The sequence below is a fragment of the Parasteatoda tepidariorum genome, chromosome 8, assembly GCF_982258835.1.
Source record: "Parasteatoda tepidariorum strain Cologne lab strain chromosome 8, Ptep-v5.0, whole genome shotgun sequence".
NCBI lineage: Eukaryota > Metazoa > Arthropoda > Arachnida > Araneae > Theridiidae > Parasteatoda > Parasteatoda tepidariorum.
This window is the reverse complement of record NC_141762.1, coordinates 2,149,946-2,176,402: the sequence shown is the minus strand read 5'-3', so window position 1 is coordinate 2,176,402 and position 26,457 is coordinate 2,149,946. Positions and strand designations below refer to the sequence as shown.

Sequence of the window (26,457 nt, the reverse complement as noted above, 5' to 3'; positions counted from 1 at the left end):
TATAAGTAATACTCCTTAAGTGGGCGGGGCTACCCGACTCTCCCCTATATAAGTTTAATATAAGTATTATAAAAAAGTGTTAAAAATTGAATTTTTTAATTCTCTTCCAAAGAACATTGTTGTTTTATAAAATATACAAACGAACGGACTAAAACATTATGTTAGTAGTTATATTTCAATGCTACAAAATAATAATTAAAATAATTCATTAAATTTCAAACCATGATAAAATACGGATTAATAAGAAATTAACGTTAACTTATTTCGCATTATAAATTTAATTTAATGAAAGTTTACATATTTGATTAATTATTTCATTCAAATTATTGATCATTGAATTCACAGTAAAATTAATTCTAAATACATAGTTTAAAGAGAAATTCAAAAAACTATTGAGAAATTTTTTAAATAAACAGTAGTTATGTAGTTAGTTGGTCAGCAAAAAATTTACTTAAAAAAAAAAAAAAACTTTAATAACAGAATTTTATTTACAACTATTTTTAAATTACCCATTTGTACTATGGTATGGGTATATTTCAAAAAGTAATTTTCTCTCATTATCAAAATACGAGAAAAACTTGTAGTTTATAAAAATAATTAAAGGCATGCTAGGCAATCTCCTGGAATTTTTCTGTTCGAAAAAAAAAAGTAAACTAACAAGAAACAATTAATTGATAAACAGCTTGAAAGCTTTATTCTATAATTTAAACTAAAAATTACGAGAAATTAAACTTTTAACGGAGCATTTAAAAAAAATATTTGTTAAAAAAATAGCTTTGAACTCTAAAAAATTTATTAATACCCCCCTCCCCCCAAAAAAATACTTATTCAAATTTAACGAGTTGAGAATAATCCTAGCAAAGTAAATATTTGTATTAATTATCAGAATTAAACCTATAAACACAGATAATTTTACCAGTGTGTAATTATTATTTAAACAGTGAATTAATTTTTTAAAAAATGGAATAAGAATAAAAAAGCAGGTTTTTAAGGGATGGACAGCTTATTTTTAGAAAAAGGACAAAGAGGGTGCATTTATAGGCAGACTACTCTTCTAAAAACGCTTAGGGAGAACAATGGCTTACTAAAGCCAATTCCCTTAAGTAAGGTATCCTACTGGGTATGACGCAATTTTTTTAAAAAAATAACTTAATTACTATTTTAACTTTATTTTTTTGGAAGAATAGGTCTTATTATTATTGTTTTAATGCAAATTTAATCAACAAAAGAAATACATTTGTTACATTAAATAAGCACTTTAATTAAATCAAATTATGTAACGTCAGAAATATAAAATGCTTAAAATAAGTTACTTTTTGAAACACAGAGTAACAAAAAATAAAAGGCAAGAGGAACTAAACAGACAGTGTTAATGAGTCTTCAAGTATTTATGTTTCTTGTCCAATTAAAAGGTGAATGAATGGAAATTAAACGAAAAGCACACAACATACCTCACATAAAGAGATCTTTTCTGGGAAGTTCTTAAGCTCCCTGAATTGTTGTTGAGCATCTGCTCTCGCAAGTCATGGATTTTTGCTTCAAATCGATTATACTCTACAAAGGAAAACAAACATCATGTCTTAACATACAGCAAAGTGGAGAAAATATTAATTATTTTTCTTAATGTACAAAACTAACAATTATAGAAGTTTTTTGAAGATCTTTGTTAGATTTTACTATGAAAAATATTTATGCATATTTAAGTGTATATTTATTTAATTGAAAGGCTTGCAGCAGTACATAATAATAAGCCACATTTCTCAAATTATTTGGGACACCATGTTTGGTGAATATCACCATATACTCCATGTAGAGAATAATATGTTTTGTGCATTGTGCTTTTATTTAGAAAAATTCTGGGAACTTGTAAAATTCCTATCAATAGTAAGAAAGATATCCCTTTTGGAATAAGTTTGCCTATAAGTAACAGCTTTAATTATGCTTTTCATAATTGTTTCACTTGCAACAGAATTACTTCTCTAATCATTATTTTCAACATCCGATCTTATTTTTAGCAAAAATTTAAATACTTCCGATTTTGCTAAACATTTTGAAAAACTTAGTAAACTACTGGCGTTTAAGCAAACTTTACTAAAAATAGCTAAAAATACGTAAGAAATTCATAAAATGATTCCATAAAGAAAAGAAAAAAATTATAAATTTAAAATTCTATCCTCGGCGGCCGAAGACTCCCCGTGTAGTAAATGGTGACAAAGCCCTCCATGTTCCCATAACAAACCATACCTCTGGGGGTACTGATTCAGGAGTTTCCTTGTCTTCTGGATTGGTTCAAAATTACAAGTCTACGGAGTTGAACATTAGCAGTCGTAAACCCAAAAATTGGTTCAGCTATTCAACGACCAATATTAAAAAATAAAAAAAAAAATTCTAAAACTATGTAAACCCTTTCGTTAAGAGTGACGAATTTCGCCAGCATCCACGCGATTTCCCGTGTGTACGAGAGCTGTATTAAACCGGCTTCAGCATGATGCCGTTACATAAATACATCTTTTTTAAAAACTGTCAGTCAATATTCCATTGACCTATATTGGATTAATACCACTAAAAGAACATTTTGAATGCGCTCATAAATATGTTTTGCATATCAGAAAAACATTTTCCTTCGGTTCATAGATCAATAGAAGAAAAGGTTTGCAGTGCAAACGAGAAGTGTCACGGGGCATCGACTCTTGCTTTAAAATGTATCACACAGAATTAAATTAATAAGATACATTTCGATTTATAATGCTTGCAATTATCAGCTTACCGACAATACACATTTAGCGGCATCTTTTAAGACTGCCGTAACGAAAAGGTTAAAATAAAAAGCTTTAGTCATTTCTTTATTGAATTAAATCTAAAAAAACAATGAAGCTATTAAGTTTATTAAAACAATTCTTGCGTTCTTTTAAAATTTAGTAATAACCAGAAGAGTAGTTTTGTAGACATTCAGAGGAACGGCGTAAACCCTTTAGTTTTTCAATAAAATCCCATTTTTCTTCAATTTTGCGATTTTTTTCTTTATTAAACTATTTGCTTACGGTATACCATGTTGTACCATCCTATTGGTCCACATGTTGTACCAGCTGTTAGCAAAAGGTTAATCATAATTTTTGTTCCCCTTGTTTGTTTATCGTAAAATTTCTGTATTATTTTATTCTGTAGTATTTTGTACGCAACAGGAAATTTTAAAAAGTGATAGTAATATTATAACTTTAAGTTAGAATAACCAGATCGTCATGTAAAGTGAAAGCCGGCTTCTTTATAAAAATCTATATCAGTTTTTGATATTATCCATGTGCGTACAATTCCTGTTTATGTACTGTCAAATTCTTTTGCTCTTGTAAGAATGCAGCAAAAGCTCTGTGACACAGCTGATATTTATGGTTTATTTAGCTATGAATTTAAAACAAAATGGGGAAATAAACCTAACTTAAAAAAATTTGCATACGATTTGAAAAAAAAAAAATAAAATTAACAGACGCTAAAAACGAAAGTTTCTTCACAAAAAAAAATTTTTTTGAAGAAATTTTTTTTTCATATAACGTTAGAATTTTTAGCCTTTTTAAAAATGTGCTACTTCATATTGCAACTTATAGCAATTTACACGATGCGTACTTTATTTTCTGTAAAGAAACAACGGAATTTATTATCGCCATTAAAGCTTCAAAAATAACCATAGTCCTGAGACACGTAACGCCAATAAGAAATGCGAAATAATGACGTTAAATATGAAGGTAAACACAATCTCTAATTCGTACGAGAAAATATAATATTTCACTGAAATAATAAAAGGGACAACGATATAAATTAATAATAGCGTTATAAAATACGATAAAATAAAACATTTAATTTTTGATCGGGATAAATAAAATTAAAACCAAAAATTTCAAATTAAAAAAAAAAAAAAAAAAAAAAAAAAAAAAAAAAAAAACAAGATTAACAGTAAGAGTAGCGTCAGATACGTAAAAACACGTTCATCAAATCGGACATATAATTATCGGTATTTTTAGTCAGAGAGAAATACGTATGAAATAGTCAATCACACACACATCATATATATTAAATAAAATAAAACAAAATAAATTGGAATCAATATCAAATTTTAAAAAAAGTCATTTTGGGAAAAAATACAATTAAAAAAAATTAACCGTGAAAGATAATTGAGAATCAGAAATGTAAAATCATAATTTTTCGCATTATGAATAATTCTCAGTTGCTTCATTTTATTAAAAAAAGGGCTTTTTTGTTGACAAATTTTAGAGAAAATATATTGTAAGCAACATAGTTGAAATAATGTTATTATATTAGGTTTTATGACCAATATCGACATACCAGCAATACTGTTATATTTTTTTAAGGTCAAACATTACAATGCTTTATAACTTGGGTCATTAATAATAAATAAAGAGAACATGCAAAGTAAAAAATATAATCCGTTGTAATTTTAAAAATAACTTTCTAAATATCGTCAACAAAAAAAAGAACCTCTACTTTTTTGGAACCTTTAAAAGGCAATTTTTAGTTTCGATAATAAATAAATAAAACGTTATACAGTTACAGCGAACAGTTGCGACTGGAATCAACAGTGGAACATGAAATAATACAGTTGGAAAACCAAGCCATTACTATTGCACAGCATCCATTTCCACCACAGAACATCTTATCAGAAAAGATAGGTTTTACCATCTTATTCGATAAAGTTCCTTACCGCTTCTCTGAACACAATTACTCTTTTAAGATTCCATAGTTCCAAGTGCACCTCAAATGAGATCGATTATATTAAACAGAATCGAAAGGCAGACTTTTGAAAAGCTAAATTAAATGAAACGGAAGGAAGTAGTCGAAAATGATGAAACGAGACGGAATTAAATGAAGAAAGTGGCAGATTGTGCTCCTATGGCAACCCTATCAATATTAAGAAGGTAATTTGTCTCGATAACCGAGAACACTTCGTAATCAGGTTTATTAAATCCGATCTACTTGAGAACTAACATTCACGATAACAGGGATATTTCAGACAAAAGGGGAAATACATAAATCTATTCAAAATATAAACTACCGCTTGCCATTTAGTTTTGTTTGATGAAAGAAAATTAACACGATGAAAAAAAATTATATGATATTTTTTGTAAAGGAAAAAAAATGTAACTTTAACGTAAATGAACAAGATGGAAAAAAAGGTATTTTAGTTGTGGAAATAAAGACGTAACTTTATTATTAATTTTATGATTTTTTTAACACCTTTTTTATAGGAAAGAATACAATGTGAACATTCAGTACAATCCTCAATAAGGAGATCAATAAATTCACGAGATTTTATTTTATAAACAGCCGATCCCATTCGGAGTTATCAATGTTCAACTCCGTTGCTTTATAATTTTGAGCCCAATCCAGAAGACAAGGGAACTCCTGAATCAAGCATTGGGGGTAAATTAGCCTTCGTGAAGGACTTTTTTTGTGGAACTAACCCGAATGTCCCACGAGGAGGAAAACCACAAAACCTTCCACGGTTAGTCTGACTGCAAGGAGAATCCTAACCCATGATCAGTCTACGACTGATGATATTTTACGTCAGCACCGTGGTAGAATTCGTATCAACCAGCAACCGCTAGCATTCGAACCTAGATCAACTCATTGGGAGGCTCTATCCCTTAAGCCAGGGATGGGCAAACTACGGCCGGCCAGAAGGTTTTATTTGGATAGAATTTTAACGTGTCCATTCGTGACAAATATAAACAATATACATCCATTTTCTTGTCTACTTTGTTTAAAGCTAATTTTGTTCTTTCAACGAAGTACTGATGACCGTTTTACCTTCTCTATTTTTGTTCCACAAAACAAATTGATGGAAATAGCTAGCACAGACAGCTTTAATTGGTAAAGTGTTGAAAGTAAAAGTTCTTTATAGAGTAGCCTTAGATTGGGGACATCTGAAGCAGTTGCTTTTAAATATGCCAAAGTTTGAGTTTTACAAATCATTACCAAAAGCTAGTTTCCCAAATTTAATATTTCATGCCCAGAAATGCAGTGCTCCGTTTGCTTCATGTGTGGAGGGTCTAAATGTTTCAAATATCTAAAAACAAAACCCAATAACTTACCGGAGCAGAAAAAGCATTGATTGACGTCACAGGAACTCACATTGCTATCTTCTGTGATGATAAGAAATTATGTAGAACAACCCGAATTGCATTTCATCAGGTTGACCCATCATTGCATTTACGCTTTATATGATATCATGCAACTCATCGAAAATCTTGATCCATTAAAGTTTATTCCAAATTTGAAAATTTTTCCTCGATGTTAACAAAGCGCACACGAGGAAAACAAAATGTGTAAACAGGTGAATCCATAAAACACGTTGTTAGGGAAAGTAGTAAAAACTTGCACGATTTATTCAATGAAAGCGGAAAAAATAAATAAATAAAAAAATTGAAACGATACATAAATAAATAAAAATAATAAAGTTTGAAACTTTAAGTAAAACTTATCTTGTGGAGAAAAACGGATTCAACTTAAAAATGACGTATTTATATTTTATACATCAAACGAAAAAAAAAAAAAAAAGGAGCGACAGACTTACTACGTACGGGGGGGATTAGTATTTAAAAAATATTAAATAATAAAGATTATTATATTAATATTACATAAGAGATTTAAAAAAAAAAAACATGAGAAAACCCATGTCTTCTTTAATCTAGAGATGAAAGAAAATGCAAGCGAAATAATACTTTATATGTTACCGTGAGTGACCGAAATCAAGAGAATGTTCGAAATATATGTGTTATAATCCTATTTGATGTTCGTTGACATTATGTCTTTTGAATAGTTTAATATCTGTGCTGAGGAGAAACAGGAGTGTTCGGATTAAATGCATAGCGGGGCACCTTAATAAAAATAAATAAAATCGGGCACTTAACTGGACATTTACCAAAGCGATTGTCAACATTCACCCATTTCAGTCATTCACAGTAACAATTATGTTATTCTCTAAAAACGTTATTTCATACCACAAAAGAACCTTTAAACAAAAATCTTAGATCTTTCAGGACCGCCCTTAATCTATATACTTTTCGAATTCCCACAAAATAAGTTAGCTTATAGAAATATTCTAAGATTTATCCATAATTATAATTAAAAAGATTTTATGTATTTGTAATTTACTAACTTTTGTTTGCAAGTCAAAGTTGCCGCATGAATTAAGCTTCCGGACTACTCTAGAGATCACCCAATGAGTCAAGTTATTAGGCAATAAAACTGGTTTTAAACTCATGCCGATTTTTGATCCGTTTTTGAAGTGATACTTCTTATGCGACTTCCAACAAGGTTGCGTTAAACGTTTAACGCTACATTTTTATTGGCCGGGAAATCACGTGGTAGGATCCAGTTTTCCCTCCTTCATATCCACATTGTTTTGGTTCTCACTAGCATAAAAATAATTAAAGTATTGTTTTTCTATAAATATTTTTTTTTGTTTGTTTTGATACACATATAATTTCATAGGGTAGTATTTTTTATTTTCAAACTTAGTGGATAACAATTGTAAAAAATGAGTGAAAACAATCCCACGGTCAATGCGACGGATTTAAGTTTATGTCAAGGTACGTCTCTTGTGAATATCAATTGATTGTTTCTCTTCTGAAATTACATTATGACGCATTCACACACATTATTAATACAAATACATTTTCCAGGGCGAGACGATGAGGCAACCACAAGCACTTCCACTGGTTCAAGAGGTTCACGAGGGAAAAATGCACAATATTACCGTGATTACAGAGCACGGAAGCGAGAGGAGCAGGAAAAAGAGTCGTTGAATAGAACTAGTGATCCTTCTACGACTGCTGATTCTTCTACAATTAACGTCGCAGGTTACGAAGTTTAACTTCTTCCGAGCGGAGGGACTCCACGTACTATTTTTTTCTTCTTCTTTTCCCCCCCGGCAATTTAACATCCATTCTGCTCAGTAGCAATTCGTCAGACTTTGTCGTGGCGTATTTTATTATAATTAACGGAAAACTTTACATAACCCTCATTTTGTAGTTCGTAACTTCCAAGTGTATTTCATGCTATTAAGTACATAGCTCGACAGGATTTATAATTCCAGACAGCATGAGAAATCTAAAATTGCAACAAATTATTTTGCTTAAAAAAATGCCACGAATAGAATAATATTACAGGAAAACATCCAACGCTTTCTTTCAGGTAATGGCCGTTCTACGAAGAGTAGATCTATTATGTACAGAATAAATTTCAGTTAAGATCTTGTCTACAGATACATCAATAATTCTGACTTGATACAACGGCAGAAGATGGCGAAACTAATTGGCTTTGTTTTTTCGATTGGGGTGAATTTCGCTTAGAACGAGAAAACGCCTTAATTAATCCAACTAAAAACACCTATTTTTATTCTATTCACGCACATCAGCGACGTTTTTATTAAATCTAAAAATACAGGCCGTCACTTTCGGTTATAATGAAGAGAGTCCTATCTAAAACACGTTAATTCACAAATATTTCTTTTCCATTTTTTTCTTTCAAAAAATTCGAAAAGCCAAAGGTGAAGGAATACGCATTATTTCAAGGTCAACTTGAAAATAATTTAAAAGGCGAAAAGACATTTACATTTAATTGATGTTATTTTTGTAGATAACAGCAGTTAACCTTGTTATGCTCCCGTAAGTCATATTTGTTTATGAGCTCTTGTTAAAACTTGAGAGTATGAATGGTCAGGGTTAAGACTACAGGGCTGGAAGGAATTAGATTGGCGGGTAGGACTTACACCAAAAGAGTTCATGGCAAAATCTGTTTTATAGGGGTATTTAAAATTTAAAGCTCAGAGAAAAGTCAATTCATGCAAAGTTTCAAATGCTAATAAAAATGTTTCCTAAATGTATCCAAATGTAAACAAATCATAGCAAGATTGCTGCGTAATCCTGGAATAATTTGTATTTTGATGAAATTTTTTTCCCATCATTTTATTTTATAACTGTCGTTGAACAGTCGATCCAGTTTGGAGTTTACGGCTATCCATGTTTAATTTCGTAACCATGTCATTTTGAACTCAATCCAGAAGACAAGAGAACTGCAGGATAAGTATTGGGAGGAATCTCGTCTTCGCAGATATTTTTTTTTAAATGGAACTAACCCGCATTCGCGTTACATAAAGAGGAAAAACACAAAAACCTCTAACGGTAAGGGGACTCTAACCCATAATCCGTCAATCACTGAAATTAATTTTATTTATTTATTCAGATATTCGACCGAAGGGCCGAATATTCGTTACATACCTGCTAATTATAATTTATAAAAAATATTAATGTTTGTTTAAATGAGTTAATAATTTTTTCAATCACTCAATTCACAAATTTTATTAAATTACTATTAATATTTAGTACAATTATCAGAATAAATTTCCTAGTTGCATGTTATTTTATTATGTTATTATAGCTTTAGTACCTCTACTTTCTAGACTACGCAGCACAGCTCAGTATCCATCTTAAGAATAGTTTCGGTCTTATTCATAGAAAACTGAACTTCGCGTAAATACGAATCGCGATGCATGATTTTTAAATCCTTTGAATACGAATAGAGAGACATTCAGGGTTGCCACAGAAAAAAATGAACAAAATAGTTGCTTTTAGTAGCCTAAAGCATGAAAATAGTTGCCTAAATAAGAACAAAAATTCAGCAAAAATAAGACTAAAATTTTTTTTAAATGACTTAATTGTCATATACCATGATACATTTAGTCAAGTTGGTGGCAAATACGATAATTTTTATGTCAACGTTAGTGTTCTAGCACTAAATTTTTATATAAAAAAATTAGTATATTTGCAGAAAATTAAATACTTTTAATTACTAGAATTCATTCAAAAAATACTTTTTCATTAAAAAAAACACACACTTTTTCTAAGAATTTTTCCCTTTCATCAATAATTGATTTAGCAAATATATATATATATAATAAATAAATACAAGAAAACACGAAGAAAGTTAAGAAAAACAATAAGTTTCATTTATTGCGCTTAAGCTGCAAGTAAACAGAACCCATTAGATAAGTTCAAAATGAATAAAACAAAGAAAAATTAAAGACATATGAAAAAGGGGGAAATAATAAGTAAAAAAAATAACAAACAGTTTAAAAAAAAAGGGATGAAACTTTATTTAAAAAAACCGGGGGGGGGGAACCGGGAAAAAAAAGATATAATCTTTTCATCAGCCCACAAGATTATATCCGTAAAACAGAGTGCTTTCTGATATTGTATCAATAAAGCCAAAGCAAAATATATTAATACAATAGTGTGAGGAGCACTCAAAAAATTTTTTTATAAAAATTACTACAAATAAAATAGAACACAAAAAGTAACAATAAGTAAAAATAACATGAAAAAACAGAAAATAAAAAAGAGTAAAATTGGACTATAAAGCGAGTAGCGAAATCAGATCAACTTACATGGACCGAAATTTTTCAAGAATGATTTAATAATGTTTTCGCAGAAAGATTGCCAGATTACAAAATATGAAAACAAAAGCGCAAATTGAGTGTAACAACAAGAGGGTTTTAAAATGTCGTTCTTACTGCACTGCTGAAGTGATTTGTTATTCTGTGCATTGATTTGTTAGTTACCAAGGATGGGCCCGAAATGGATGTGCGCAAGGTAATATTATACTGGATAATTTTAAAAATTGACCATAAATAGTTTTAGAAAATAGATGTTTATTTAAGAAAAAATAGAAAATAGAAACATAAATTGTCTGTTTCGCAAATAATTTTAGCCACGGATTTGCACATGGAAAAATTAACAAAGAAAAAATTTTAGTAGATAATTTTAGCCACGGATTTGCCCGAAATGGATTTGCACATGGAAAAATTGTATAAATTAATAAAGAAATTTTTAGCAAACAATTTTACCCACGGATTTGCCCGAAATGTATTTGCACATGGAAAAATTGTATAGATTAGCAAAGGAAATTATTTAGTAAAGGAATTTTTAGTAAATAATTTTAACCACGGATTTGTCCGAAGTGGATTTGCACATAGAAAAATTATACAAATCAACAAATAAATTATTTAGTAAATAATTTTGGCAATGGATTTACCCGAAATGCATTTGCACATGGGCAATTATAAAAATTTGCAATTATAAAAATTAACAAAAAAATGTTTAGTAAATATATCCACAAAAATATACGATTAATTCAATGATCTTATATAAAATTTTATTACATTAGTTGGGTATATTTTGTTTTTTTATCAAATTTTGAAAGAGTTTATCGATTTGTTTTTTGCATAAATAAATATTACTACATATTCTTTTAATTCTGTTCATTTCATTAAAAGTGGTATTTAAATAGATGCTCCTAGAAACATTAGAATTCCAAGTAATTAGTTTATTAATATTAAAATCATTTCTTTTATCGTATAAATCAACAAAGCAGATATTTTCAACTTTTATAATACCCAAATCCAAAAAGTTTAAATTTATATTATCATCATGATTACGAAGTAAGATTAATTCCTCAGGGTATATATCACTCAATAAAATAGTAAAATCTTGGAAATTAAAGATAATTAAGTCATCAATATATCTAAAAACAAATTTAATACTAAGAGCATAATTTTTTTCATAATAATGCAAAAATAAGTTAGCTAAGAGAGATGAATAATTAGATCCTTGTGGTATTCCATGAATTTGAAGAAAAATATCCCTTCCATTGTAAAGATAAGTACTAAAAAGAAAAAAATTAATCAGAATTTCCCAATAATCAAAATTCCAACAAAGGATATTTTTAAAATCATAGTAATAATTCAAAAGGACATCTTTTAGTTTAGAAAGGGGAATGCTATTAAAAAGATCCTGGAAATCAAAAGTCGCAATAGTCGCAATTTATTAAGTTTAATGAAATCTAAAATCGGTTTATTATTAGTGATAATCCAAGTGAAACCTTCTTTAGTAATATTGTTAATAATCTTATTTAAGTAGTTAGAGAAAATGTTGCCAGGTTTAGTCAAATAAGTATTAGACCTACATGTGATAGTTCTAAATTTTACTGGAATTTTATGAATTTAGGACTGATAATTAAGTAAGGAAATTGTATATTGCTAATTTTAATTTTTAATCTCTTGTAAAAAGCTAAAATTTTTTTAATGACAATATTATTATTGAAATTACTAAGTTTAAAATTTTTACTATTTTTTAATTCCGTATTTAAAAGTTCAGCATAGAATTTCTTACTGAATATAGCATAATTATTGTTAGCTTTGTCTATGGGAGTAATTACAAATTTTTTTGAAGTTGCTTAATTGATTGAACAATATTAGAAAAATTTGTTGAATTGTTATTCTTATTTAAATTATCCTATTATTGAAAATAAAGTTTTTAAAGTAATAATAAACTTCCCATTTCCATTCTGTGAGCATACCTAAAGGTAAAGAGAATCTATTTGATATCTTTAAACAAAAACTATTGAGATCATGAAGAAAGTATTTTAGAATTTTATTGACTGATATATGATAAATGGGTCTAAATTTTGTGCCTTTTATCATTAAATTCCTAAATTCCAAGCTTTCTATAATATTTAAATTACCAGTAATAATATGTTTATGATGTTTATCAACAAAATCAAAATATTTATCCTCCTCACAGTGACATTCATAATCGGATATATTAGCACTCCCTAAATTTTTGCTTATATCTATCCACAGCTCAGTCCTAAGCCTCATTGGGATTTTTTGGCTGGACCACCCCTCAAACACAGGCCAGACCTTGCGCTAAGTGATTTTCATCTTTTCCCATGTTTCAAACATCATTTAGGCTGCAATCAGTACAACGATGACGTGAAAACGGTCGTGATCTCTTGGTTAGCAGAGCAGGCGGTAAGTTACTATGAAGAGGGTATTCTAAATCTAGTTGTGAGGTATGATAAGTGTTTAAGCAAACTTGGCAACTATTTTGAAGAAAAAAAATGAAAAAAAAAAAAAAAAAAAAAAAAAAAAAAATAGAGAAACAAATGTAGAATTAAAAAAAAAAATTTGCTTCATGAAAATTTTCCTTTCGTTCGTTTTTATTTTTAAACGGTCGTTAAATAAAAATAAATAAATAAAGCCCTCGTAAAATCAGACTCGAACAGCATTTTTTTCGTTTTAAATTTTATTTATTTAAGATTTCTGTTATAAGTGCATTAAAAATCGAAGTGAAAGCCCAATTCTATGTCCAGAGATTTTTGATACAGATTTGTACATCTGTAAACCGAAGAACATTTCGCACAGAATCTTCAGTGACGATATTCATCCGTGATGTAATTTAAATTAGCTAAATTTTAAGAGTATAAGAAAAAAGACTAGAACAATCTCATATGTCCTCCCTCTCAGAAAAATTAATAGATGTTACACAAAACATTGTGAGATCTAATAATAGAAAACCAAAATGCTGCTTTAAGAAGCGTACTCCAAAAATATGATTTTCTCAAAGCAATCTCTAAAACCATGACTTAAATTGAAATTAAATTTGCGATAAAAGAGAAGGCAGTAATAGTTTTTTACCTACAAGATGCTGAGAAAAAAAAATCTGCATAACTTATTGGTGAGAAAAGTAAATTTCCTTACCTTCCGGCCTGTACTGTACAAGCATCGTCACCGTCTGTCCAGCGCCTTTCAATGCCGCGGCCGCCTGCTCGTGAGTGGCATGCCTCAGGTCCTCCCCATTCACCTAAAATAAATACATAGTTATGTAAATAACATAAATGCGTATTACGAGTTTAAAATAAATCCTATTTTCAAATTCAAAGATGCTAAAGTTAAACCAGAGATCGGAAGTAGCGAAACTGTTGTAGTCGCTACTTTTTTCCGTAGTTTGTAGTGTAGTGCGCGAATTTTTTTAAAAGAGGAAAAAAAAGTAGTTTGTAGCGATTCCTGGCAACTATTCTTTATTTTTTTTTTTCGTCGTAGAACAGCCGACCCAATTTTACGGGTTTACGACTACTAATGTTCAACTCCGCAGCCTTGTCATTTTGAGCCCAATCCAGAAGACAAGGGAACTCCTGGATCAAGTATTGGGAGAAATCTGCCTTCGTGGGGGACTTTTCGATGGAGCTAACCCACATTTGCGTTACATGGAGAGGAAGACCACGAGAACCTGCCACGGTTAGTCTGACGGCAAGGGGACTCTAACCCAGAATCCGTCTACCACTGAGGATATTTCACGTTAGCACTGTGGTCGGTGCAAGACGGATGCGGAATTCGAAGCCGGTTCGCCTCATTGGAAGGCGAACGCTCTATCCACTGAGTCATCGCGGCTCAAGGCAACTACTTTTAACGTCAGTTGAATAAAGAGTTCAAACGCAAAATATTTTTCGAATTTGATGGGTGAAAATCCTTTGTGTTCCCGTAAACGCACGCAATGAGAATGCTTCTATGGCCGAGAGTTAATGAGATCTACGAATGATGCTCGGAAATATCGGCGCGTAATCGAATCGAATTTTAAATATCTGACTTTTTTAAAATTCGATTTCACAGTAGCTATGAAGTACGATTTTGTGTCTGATATCATAACTTAAAATATCGTCTGCATTAATTAATTAGCATATTTGTGATCACCCTCTCAAACCATTAATCCTGGAATGTGAAGATCCGATCATTAGACCAAAAGTTATTCTGGGTGGTCCGTATTTTGTTCTTCGCTCTATACTTTATTTCTTGGAGGATATAAAAAAGCATCGATCACTTAAATCAGAAATATTTGATAATTTCTTTACCATTTCCGAAATTAAATATTCACTGTCGAGAGAAGCATTGAATTTGAAAGTTAAAAGAACAAATTCGTAAAAAGTGCTTCAGAATAAAAAACTATTTCATGTAAACATGAATTAATTCTTCTTAATAACTCCTGATATTTAACCATGCCAATTTTTTTTTAATTCAAAATTATTCTGAATATGGGTGAAAATTAAATTCTTCAGTTAAGTTTCTGTTCTAAAAGTAGTGATTATATTTCGAAAGTATTTTGTAGTAGGTACATTAAAAAAAAGTAGTTAACCGCATGTGTTATGTAGTTAACCGCAAAGAAAACGCAGTTTTTCCGCTCACTGAGTTAAACCTTTGAATTTGAACAAAATTTAAATTTAAACAAAACTTCGCTACTATTTAATGCGTAAACAAATAATGATTGTGTTTAAATAAAACAAAATAGGATTTTTTAAAATTAAAATTAGTTTTTTTCTATAGTTACGTCGATTTTTTTTAATTTCCTCAAAAGTTTAATGAATATCAATTATTGATTGTTTTAAAATGAATCTTCATCAAAATAATATAAGATACATTTTTTATACAAGTTGAACTATATAAATTTATATAAAAAATAAAAACAGTAAGATAAAATTACCACCCTGTTTTTATGCAACAAACAATTCAGTAAAAGCTTTATATGATCTTTAATTGAGTTAGAAATTACAAACACAGAACTTTAAGGTATGTATTGGATAACATAAGAACGGTAACAACTTATAGCATTAAAATAATTCAGATAAATGACGTAATCATATGTATAATGATGCCAAGTAAGAAAAGAAAACTATTTTTTGTCCGAAAAGTGTCAAACATCTCAAGGAATATGCATCAGACTTAAAAAAAAAAAAGAAGTAATGAAGTAAAACCAATATAATGTTTAAAAAAAAAAAAAATGCGCGACTTCAAAATCAACCAAGATCCCGTAACTGGGTCAGCTGGAAATGCGTGAACCTTCATTTGAATTTTACGATTACAGCGTCATCCATGAACCGATGTATTAAAGAGGTGTACTTTTTTTTTCTTCTAAAGAATCCTAATCTGCAATAAAAACCCTGGCCAGAATTTTGAAGTTGCCTTCCTAGAGATCGAGTTAGGTATCATTTAATTGAATGATTATTTCGAAAGTATTCCATATTGTCAGGTTGTTGAAAGTACCTAATGCATCTTATATTCATCCATGTATTATTAGACCATTCCCAAGCTTTTCAAACATTCGCATGTATAGATGCTTGCAAACAATTTAAATTTCATTACTTTTTAAAAAGAAGTTATTTTCACTTCAGTTATTCAAAGCATTTTTAATAACATGACACATCATCTTAATTATTGATTCGTTTAAATGATTTAAATCAAAGATTTTCTTTAACCAACCTATTAAAATCAATTCATCTTGATCATTCGCTCTCAACAATTCTACTGTGCTAAACGATATAGGAATTAACATCGCGATACATCATTATAAAACATTTTACGATATATAACGTAATTTTTCAAATGTCACTAAATTATTCTTTTTACTCAAACGATTAATGTTCTCAATCAATCGTCTCAAATACTAATCAAGTCGTCTAATTTGTATTGTCAAAACACTGCAGCGTTTAAGGCAATTTAAACATCACAATATATTCTCATAAAATAGTGATATTTCTTTTTTCCAAGTTTACTATTGGAAGAAAAAAAAACAACTTTTTTTTTCTAAATAGTCTCAAATAATTTAAATCAGCAGAACTTAGTATAATTATCGCGATATATTTGACCTTCTGATATTAATCCTTACCGTACACGACAATAACCTTTTTAATTATCGCTATCAGGATATTAAAAAAATATTAATATATAATAATATCATAATAATATATATCATATATATGGATGGTGTGTGTCACAATTTTCCATTGTTGTCGGTACATTTTTATTGGCCAGAAAATCGCATGATAGGATCTAGTTTTCCCACATTCATTTTCATATTGGTTTCGTAGTTATCAGCATCAAATTGATAGAAGAAGTCATAAAGGTTTTGTTTTCCTATCAATATTTTTGTTTCCCTAATTTAAAGGTATTTATCTGTACTGTTATTATTACGTTACTGAGTTTTTTTTTATTTTTTAGTTTGTTTGTTCTAAATTAAGAGTTCAAGAGGATTGTTTTTATTATTATTGTTAGAATAACATAATTCTTTTAAGATAAAGTTATTTAAATAGGTGTCTATTAACCGTTTAACAATCATTATTCTTCGGTACAAATTACGTTAATATACTATGACGGTTAAAGAGATTCATTAAATGAACTTCACTTTCAGCTTCGTGCAGGGATGAATGCAATAATTGTATTTAAAATATACATCCGTTCGTTTGGTAAGCAAAAATATTAAATTACAGTTATGAACTTGCTATAACAATATACTTTTTAATTTTAAAGGTTATTTAAAAAAAATGATTTATGTTCACTAATATATTTAATAGTATTATAATTGAGGGAAATATTTGGACACGGGAAGTAACCGGACAAGTGCAATTTTTAGTTGAATAATTTCAACTGTTACATACCAAGAAACAGCAAGCAGTCATCGGGGTTGGTGAGCGTCAGCAAACAGGGGGCTTAATCTCTCTCTCTCTCTTTATTTATATATATATATATATATATATATATATATATATATATATATATATATATATATATATATATATATATATATATGTACTTCGCCAACTCCAATAATTTCTTCACAATTATCGTTTCTTGGCAGAACATAATACATGCACACACATATGCACTAAAAGAAATTCTGTTTGCTTGTGCCTCCACTTCCCACGTCCAAATAGTATTATAAATATTTAGATCTACTGGTAAACAGAAGTAATTTTTCTAAGTAATCATTTTTTAAAATAGCATTTATATTGTAATAACAATATATAAAAATCACAATATACTGTTAAAACAAATTTGATGAGTTCACTACCGTCATTTTATATTCTCGCTTACCAAATTGGGGGATATATTAAATATTATTTTTGCTTGCATCTCATTGTGCATGAAGCTGATCATTAAGTTTAAAATCATTTAACAGTTCTCTTTAATTTATTACAGTATATTAATGTTATTTGCATAAAAATAATAATTGTAAAACGGTTTATAAGATTTGACGACCTTTCACCTAACTTTATCTTAAAATGTAGAGCAGAATTACATTATAATAATAATAAAAAAACAACAACAATTCTTAGTTTTAAACTCGAAAATTGAATACCTAACACTCTTTTACAATTTTTTTAAAAACAAGTTCAAACCGATCTAAAGGACAAGGCAGTCATTAAAAACATTTCTATAAGTTGAGAAATAAGACGCCACTTTCTCTGGCGATGTGGAAAACAAAGAATTTTTAACACTCGAATGAAATGCACCGCTGGTGAGTTCTTCCCATTTTAAAGTGCATTCCTTGAAGATTCATTTCGAGTTGGCGACACATTCATCATCATTAAGCGTCGCCAAGAGGCTCATCAGCACTCATCACCTGTGCACCTTAAAATTATCCTTTTAAAGAACCTAATGTTGCAGCAGGACATGAAAAGGAATTCATTCATTATGAGATAGGCATTTAATTAAAAGTTGAACAACAAAGGGTTGAAATGAGGTTTGCTTATTGGCGAAATTGAAGAATACATCTGAACCGACATCAAAATTCGTTGGCGGTAAATGATGGTTTAAAAATAGTTCACCAATATTCGAACTAAAACAGTACTTGAAATAGTGTTCAGTAAACCTCGTTTAACAATTCTACGTGAACCCAATAATTATTGTTTAATGCTCCTTTTTATGTTTGTATCCATCCTTTCCATTCCTCCTTTTTCTCTCTCATTTGTTCTAATGTCAGACGAAGTTTTTTTTTAAAAAAAGATGTCTTATGTATATATATTTTCTTAACCTCGAGATAAGTGCAGTATAACTGCTTCCGGCTCGTGTGATATTGATCCTAAGATTCAATCCAATATTTTAAGAGAACCAGAATTCTTTGGAATAATGCATCACAATTTTGATTGAAATTGCGTCTAATATCTTTTTTAAATAAATTTATAGGGTTGATTAAAAAAACAATGTGCATTTTCTTTCAGATTTTTTTTTCAAGCGTCGAATTCTTAATTGATATAATTCAAAAAGTAATTAGAATATAGACGCAGATTTCTTTCTTTTTTTTTTTGAATAAATGAAGGAAAAGAGTAGGAAATCGTTACAGAATTAAGGAGTGTTAGCAAAATCTAATCGAGAACGAACCAATGAAGTACGAAATCTTTTAACAACCCCTGCTTTTAGTATCAAAATAAGACATTTTCTTTGGTTCTTAACACGTTAAGCACGGGTGTAGAGCAATTTTTTTTAGCAGCTAATCGACGTATTAACGGTAGATTTCAAACACCTGAGAGCACATAAGAATAGGGCCGTCCTAATGAATGTATGAGCTGAGGCATTTATTGAGTCCAAAACACATCCTTTAAAGAAAGTTTTAAAACTTACAGAAATGATTTGGTCTCCTCTCCTGACATCACCACTGAGGTCAGCTGGTCCTCCAGCTAAGATAAAAGAAATGAAGATCCCCTCTCCATCTTCTCCTCCCACAATATTGAACCCGAGACCTGTCGATCCTTTAGACAACACTACCTTACGTGGTTCTCTGCAAAGACACAAAATCATAAGATCTCACAGGACCCTTTGACACAAAATTTTTGTTAAACATATTTTTTTATTATTATTTTGTATTAATTTAGATCAAAATAATCAAACAATACTATATTACTACATATAGATAATAATTTATGGTTATATAGCACCGGTGTTTTTTTTTTTTTTTTCTGTTCAAACAATATTTTTTTCTTCAAATTTGTACTTAATTTCAGCTATTTAGTTCTAAGAGAAACAGTCATCCATCATTGAAATTATTTTAATTCACAAAATCAATGATTGATAAATTTTTTGTTAGAAATGGGAAGAGAAAAAATTCAATTTATATTTTAGTAACTATTAGACTGTTTTTTATAACTAAAAAATGCCAGAATATATTTTTATTAGTAATTAGAGATCTCGAAAAAAATATATATACATAAAAGGGACGTCCCACCAGCGTCAAAGGGGTCATCCTATGTTATATTTCAAGATTTTAGCTTATACAAAATTTTCCATTCTTTGACTTTTGTACCTTTGTTGATAAAAAAAATAAATCTATTTGAAGTGGAATGTTATGTAGGGGGCCTTTGGAGTTCTTTCATTTGTTTATTTTTGCTTATAGGTTTGGCAAGTTTTTGTCAATTGAGAGTTTTATCTGGTTTTAACCATCATGTCAAAAAATCCTTTTCACAATTGTCAAGACTCGATTCATTTATATAAATATGAAGTACTTAAATATAAAAGTACATATAAAATTACAAGTGCTTAATCTATGTTCTTTAAGCTTGTTGCCATTAAATCCTTTTTTTGATTTTACAATTACTGTCAAAAATCCAAAATTTTGGGGTAAAAAAAAAAAATGCAATTTATACAATCTGTTAATTTTTTTATTTATTGAATTTGGATCACTGATTGTCTTCATAATTAAATTATAACTATTAAAATGTTCACGCATGAAAGTTTATTTAATACATAAACATATTATTAAGTTTATTACATAAATTAAGTCTACATACTAAATAAACTATACATGTATTAGGAAATTTATTCTGATAATTGTACTCAATATGGATGACAACTAAATCAAACATTTGAATTCATTGATTGAAAAAAATTAATAATCGATTTCAACAAATATTCACATTTTTTTCTAAATTTTAATCAGGGAATATATTATAAGCATGATTTATAGATAATGTTTATGTATGTAAATAAAAACATCAACAGTAAATAATGATAATCAAAAAGTATTTTTTAAATACCATTTTCGTTTTATTTAAGCCTAAATTTTGGTATACAATCAATATTTAGAGTGATAACACTCAACTCATATTTATTATAGAAATATAAACTGAATGATCGTTATAAAATATAATAACGATCTCAAAGTATAAATAGTACCATGTTTTTTGAAAAAGCTATTAATAGTTTCAATTTTTATACATGATATATACTATAAATTCTAATTATAGTATGTAATAATCATAAAGCAAGTATTGTGTTTGATTTAAATATTTATGTAGCTTGATTTCGAATAAAAATTTTTTTGTAAGTGCTAACCGAAAACATGGAAGAAATAGAAACCTTTTAAAATCTAAAAATCTTTTATGTTAAGTAGGAAAATTCAATTAACGAATAGAAATCTTGCTAGATAAAAAAAAAAATCACATTTTAACACTATATTTTGTAAAAATAAGAGTTAAGAGTCTTTTTTCTTAGGCACTTTGCAGTAAAAGTTCAACGTAAAGTACAATTATAATTGATTTATTTTAATATAAAATCTACCTTTTTCAGTGATGTACGAAATCAATAAAATAGTAAGAAATGAATTAATAAACAAATTCATACTCAAGTGGAGCTTTTATAGAACTTCTTTTACTTATCTGGAATTTTAACAAAGGGAAAAATAATTATTGGCCCGGATGCCAAACAAAAACATTAAAAATCTATATCCTTAGGAAAAAGAAGAAAAAATATAAAGACAAAAATGGGATTTTTACGAACCTTAAAGTTTATAGGGATAAAAAAAAAGCAATTTACAATAAGTAAGAATTTTTTGCGATAAGTAGGTGTCAGCCAAAAGGTCTTAAAAACAGTTTAGAATTAAGAACTATTAAGAAGCGTTTTTAGAAGCTCGACAAGAAAAATAAAAAAAAGTTACAAGTACCTCTTACCCTTGAGACAAAGCTATTTTAAACTGTGTATATCATCTTGCCGCAAAGAATTATCTAGGCTTTAGAACGGACAAATAACTTAAACGTTTTAAAAGTTATTTATTTTTTTAAAAAAAAAACTGTAATTTTACGAGATTCTTCCACATAATAAAAATGGGATACCTGCAAGTGACGTAGCATGGGTATATCGATCCTAATAAACGTGCTCTTTGTTTACGTTTGCAACTGTTCTTTCCATTCTATTTCGAGTAAGCCAAGCCCGCCAAGTATCAATTCTCTTAAATAATACAATCTATCGTCTTACACAAAGATTTAAATTCTTTCATTATATATATTTCACTTATTATATATTTCACACAAAAACAACAGGCATGAAGCCATGCAGAACAAATTAATTATGGATCGAAGTTGTCAGGTACACAAAAGAAAAATAGGCAGGTTACAATAAAATACATAAATCTAAAAGAACATTCTAACTTATGTGGCGAAACTTAGCTCAAGTTTAAGTTTAACACACCAATTTGTTCATAGTTGATCAGCTGGAGCTGATATCATAGGTCACATGTGTGGGTATCCGTTATCAACTTTTTCTTCTTGAAATGCAAATATCCAATTATCAATATTTTACAGTTTTTGAAAAATTTTATGAGACTAGATAGATAATGCAGCAGAGTTATTTCTTAAATATCAATAAAATTAGACTACAAACGCTTTTCATTTTCATAAATCTGTGGTCGACGTTTTGCGCCATTTTCAGACTTAGGCGAGCTAGAGGGCGCTGTAATAAGATAAACTGAACTTGATTAACTTAACTCTAACGAATAACTGTTACAAATTCAGAACAATTGAGTACTTGCAACTCACAAACAGGAAGTAATGGTGCCTAACCATGCGATTTAAATCAATTTCAATTGAATACTTGCAAGCGACGTCACACATATGTGTCGTATGTGATTGGCTTCTGAACCGACACAATTAAACTCCGATGACGTTCATTGGGGGTATCCAATTACGAAAATAGAAAGCGTCATTTACATGTGCCGGCAGACTTCGAAAAACAGCCTTGAATTTTAAGTACACGTACGCACAAACACTGAAAAGAGTGCTAAATAGATTTCTATAAAAGTTTTGTTAAATCCAACACAATAGGCAGTAGACATTTAAAAATCAACTAAGTTAGATTTTAAACTGCATTAAAAATTCAACTTACATTTATTTAAATTCAGATGGAGGAGAATTATTTTGATTAATATTACAACCATTAGCATAATGACCCAGAGGACTTAAAGACCACGCACCATCCTTCACCCTTTGAAATTGGATGCAAAGGAGTCTATAAATCTCAGGGTTCGATATTTACGGAAAGCTATTCCCGAAACAGGAAAGGTAATGATTTATAAAGATAAGTTTCAATCTTTCGAAGAGGGGTAAATAAATTCTAGAATATATATATATTTTTCTCCGTTTCCAAGAAAGGTAGCAGATGGTTCGATGCAGTTTTCCAATCTCAAAGTTCCGTCAATCCATCACACACACCCCACTTAAGTTTGAAGAAAATATTGAATTGGAATTGAATTCTTAACAAAAATAAATCCAACTTGTTTGGAAGAAAATAACAGGAAGCAGTTGGCGAATAAAAATACCGCCATGTCAAGTTTTACAAACACATATTTTTAAGTGCCACAGGCGTGAAATATTTGATTTATTAGTTTATATAAACCTGATGTCTCCAAACTTTTATGAACAGTCAGGAATTTCTGCACTTCGTTTCGATCGAAATGAACTGTTCAAGAAATTTTAAAATTATTTTCTTGGTCTCCTCTTTATTTTACGAATAGTTGATCAAGTGTACATTTCATATTTGTAATTTCAGTTTTATTTATTTATCAAAACAACAGGGCAACGCATTTTCATAAGTTTTTTTTTTTTCTTCCCACACTGTTTTAGAGGTGCCCACTGTTTGCTTAGGTAAAGTTTAGTGAATCTAAAATTAAAAATAAACACTTCACAATTTACTGTTTGTCCTATTTTTCATTTATTCCTATTTCTTATTTCTCTTATTGATAAATTATTATCTCCCCATCGAAAAAAAGAAAAACCAACAGCAAAAACAAAAGCCATTATGCAAAAAAAGAATATCATAGAAAATGCCTTCTAATGAAAAAAGAAATCTGGTAAATTTCTTTAATAATAAAAGGCTAAAAAAGAAATGATATTCAGGAACGACAAATTCGAATTTAAATTTCCGATGAACTGATCTCTCAAATGAATTGCTTCCAGCGGATCAACCACCCGCTTAAAATATAAACAGCCAGGGTTTTTGTTTCAAATTTAAGTTTTAGACAGAATCCTAGTTTTATTTAAGTTATGTACCCATAATAATTTCATAGATTAGATATTCTCATTAAAAAAAAATTTTAATCTCCCCCCCTCACCACCCATATTACACAAAACATGGAATAACACCAACACGTTTCTAAAATCAAAGCAATTTTTTACGGAAGTTTCCAATCGTACAAAAAATAAATAGATAAATAAAAATAAATAAAATAAAAGAGGGAATTTCCCACGACAGTATAGTTGTTATCGTGACACACAGACAGCGGGGGAGGGGAGAAGTAAATGAAAACTAATAATTACCCGGAAATTGTTTCACCAAAATAGTTTCCTCAATTATATGATAGGTGAAATCATTTCCAATTTTTCTTTTGTAACAAAGTGTCCACAGGATGCTGGGGAGGGGGGGGGGGAACCTCTCTCGATCTTTTGAGTGAACGTTGAACACAAAAAAGAAAAAATTCATAATAGATGAAAATAAAACTTTAAGAGCAGGCATTAATAATTTTTGTATGGATTTAAGCAGGGTTGTAGCAATAGAGGTAGATAACAAATAAAAATTATGCTGGGTGTTGAAATAGCCAATTAAAATGAATTAAAAAATATTATTAAAAATAAATCGCAAGATATTTGTACCTATATTTTTACGTAAAAAAAACTTCTATTGTGTGTCTATACTTCAATTCAAATTTAATGGGGGGAAAAAACAAAAAAACAGGAATGACTTGAAAAAAGTGGGAAAATAATATTAATTTAAAAGCTACAGTTTTGCTTCTTTTTCAAGTTTAAAATAAAACAAAAAACTTAACTTTAACTGTCCTAATAAGTAAACATCTTTACATAAAATCACTTACATATGAAAAAGAAAAAAGAAAAAAAAGAAAGATGAAAAACAATATCTCGAACACTAGCTCTATATGTAGTCATGGGGCCTGTTCTGTTTTTCATTCATGTTGTACTTCTTGCTCTTTAATAAACGAACAAAGATCTATATTTTCTCGTTTAGGTAATATTAAATTGTGTTTAGAGGGCACCATTAATGTCCGGTAAAATGTGAACTTATGACCTATTATTTCGGATATTAGTGTATTTTTTCTTGTTTTTTTTAGTTCGATATTTTCTCTCTTCATCCTTTTTTCGAATTTGTTTTATCGAGAAACTACGATTGCTTGGAATCCCGTTCCATTTTATCGTAACTTAATGCACTTCTTACTTAACTGATTCCTAAATAAATTCGACAAAAGAGGGAAGAAGAAAAAAATAACACTATTCACAAGGAGCTGAATTAAATTTATGATTTTAATGAATTTGAGTTCAAATATTTAATTACGGGAAGAAATTATATTTATCGAAGTAACGGAAGAGATATCGGTATTATCAGTTTGATTTTTAAGCGTCGTTTAAAACTAGCTAACTAAAAAGTAAAAAAAAAAAAAAAAAGAAAGAAAAAAACAATATTACTTTGCTTGGTATTGGAAGTTTGGTGCTATTTTATTTGCTAAGAAAATTGGAACGAAATCGGTCGAATAGAGGAGAGATGAAAATATAAAAATACAATTATTTCCTAATTTTACGACGTAAAAACTCGTCATTTTGTTCATTAAAATGACTCACAGGGTAAAAATTTAAATAACACAATAAAATAAAATCATTATTGAAAAAGAAAAGAATCAAAAATAATAAAAATACTACTAAAATATTCATTTGAAATTACTTTTTATTAAAGGAGTTTTACAATAGAAATTTTCTTCTCTGAAATATTTCCAGAGACAAAGCAATATATATAGAAAAAAAATTAACATAAAGGGTTAAAATTTCCGACCGCTTTTCTGTCCAAACTTATAGGGACAATGTTTTCCAGATTTCGACTACCCTTTCTATTTCAATTATCACGAACTTAAACATGTAAAAAAATATATATATATTTTGTTTATTTAGAGAAATTAAGTATTTATGTCTAATTTCGTAACTTAAAATATCATCTGTATAAATATAAATAATCATATTTGAGTGCTTGAAACCATTAAGATGGCATCCAAGTTCGTGAAAATCCGATCAAACAACTATTCTGGTGCCTCGTACACAGTACATTTTCTAAAATAAAAACTAATGAGAGATGTATTTACGAATCAATCAAAAAGTTTATTAAAGTTGTTGTCTACGTAGGCAACAACTTTCGATAAATAACAATCACGGATCGATAGGTAAAACAAGAAAAACTTGAAATGAAAATGAAAGAGTAAAGCAATCAATAGTGTAAAAATCGAAAATAAAGGAAAACTTTCGGCTTATTTCCTTTGAATAAGGACTTGACAGTTGTCGCGAATGCAGAATTTCATCGATTTCTCGAAACACGATTCGTTATGGCAACAAGAGAAACCATAAAAAAAGTCATCCATAGGCAGAGTGACATTTAAAGACTAGATTCGGCATTTAGAACTGCCTATTTTTCCTTATCTCAAAAATATGAATGGGCAGATTTTGAAATTCAGTAGCGCTAAA

General features: G+C 29.2%; 1 protein-coding gene across 5 annotated transcripts in view; it reads right to left on the bottom strand.

Annotated features, from left to right (window-relative positions):
• LOC107440719 (MAGUK family member discs large 1) overlaps positions 1–26,457 on the bottom strand; it is a 256,361-nt gene that overhangs the window by 27,369 nt on the left and 202,535 nt on the right. For all 5 annotated transcript variants that reach the window (XM_043044038.3, XM_043044039.3, XM_071180794.2 and 2 more), the window contains 3 exons: positions 19,298–19,454; positions 13,610–13,712; positions 1,452–1,554 (listed from right to left, as the gene is read on the bottom strand). In XM_043044038.3, the coding sequence (XP_042899972.1) occupies positions 1,452–1,554; positions 13,610–13,712; positions 19,298–19,454 (363 nt within the window). The remainder of the gene's footprint in view (positions 1–1,451; positions 1,555–13,609; positions 13,713–19,297; positions 19,455–26,457) is intronic.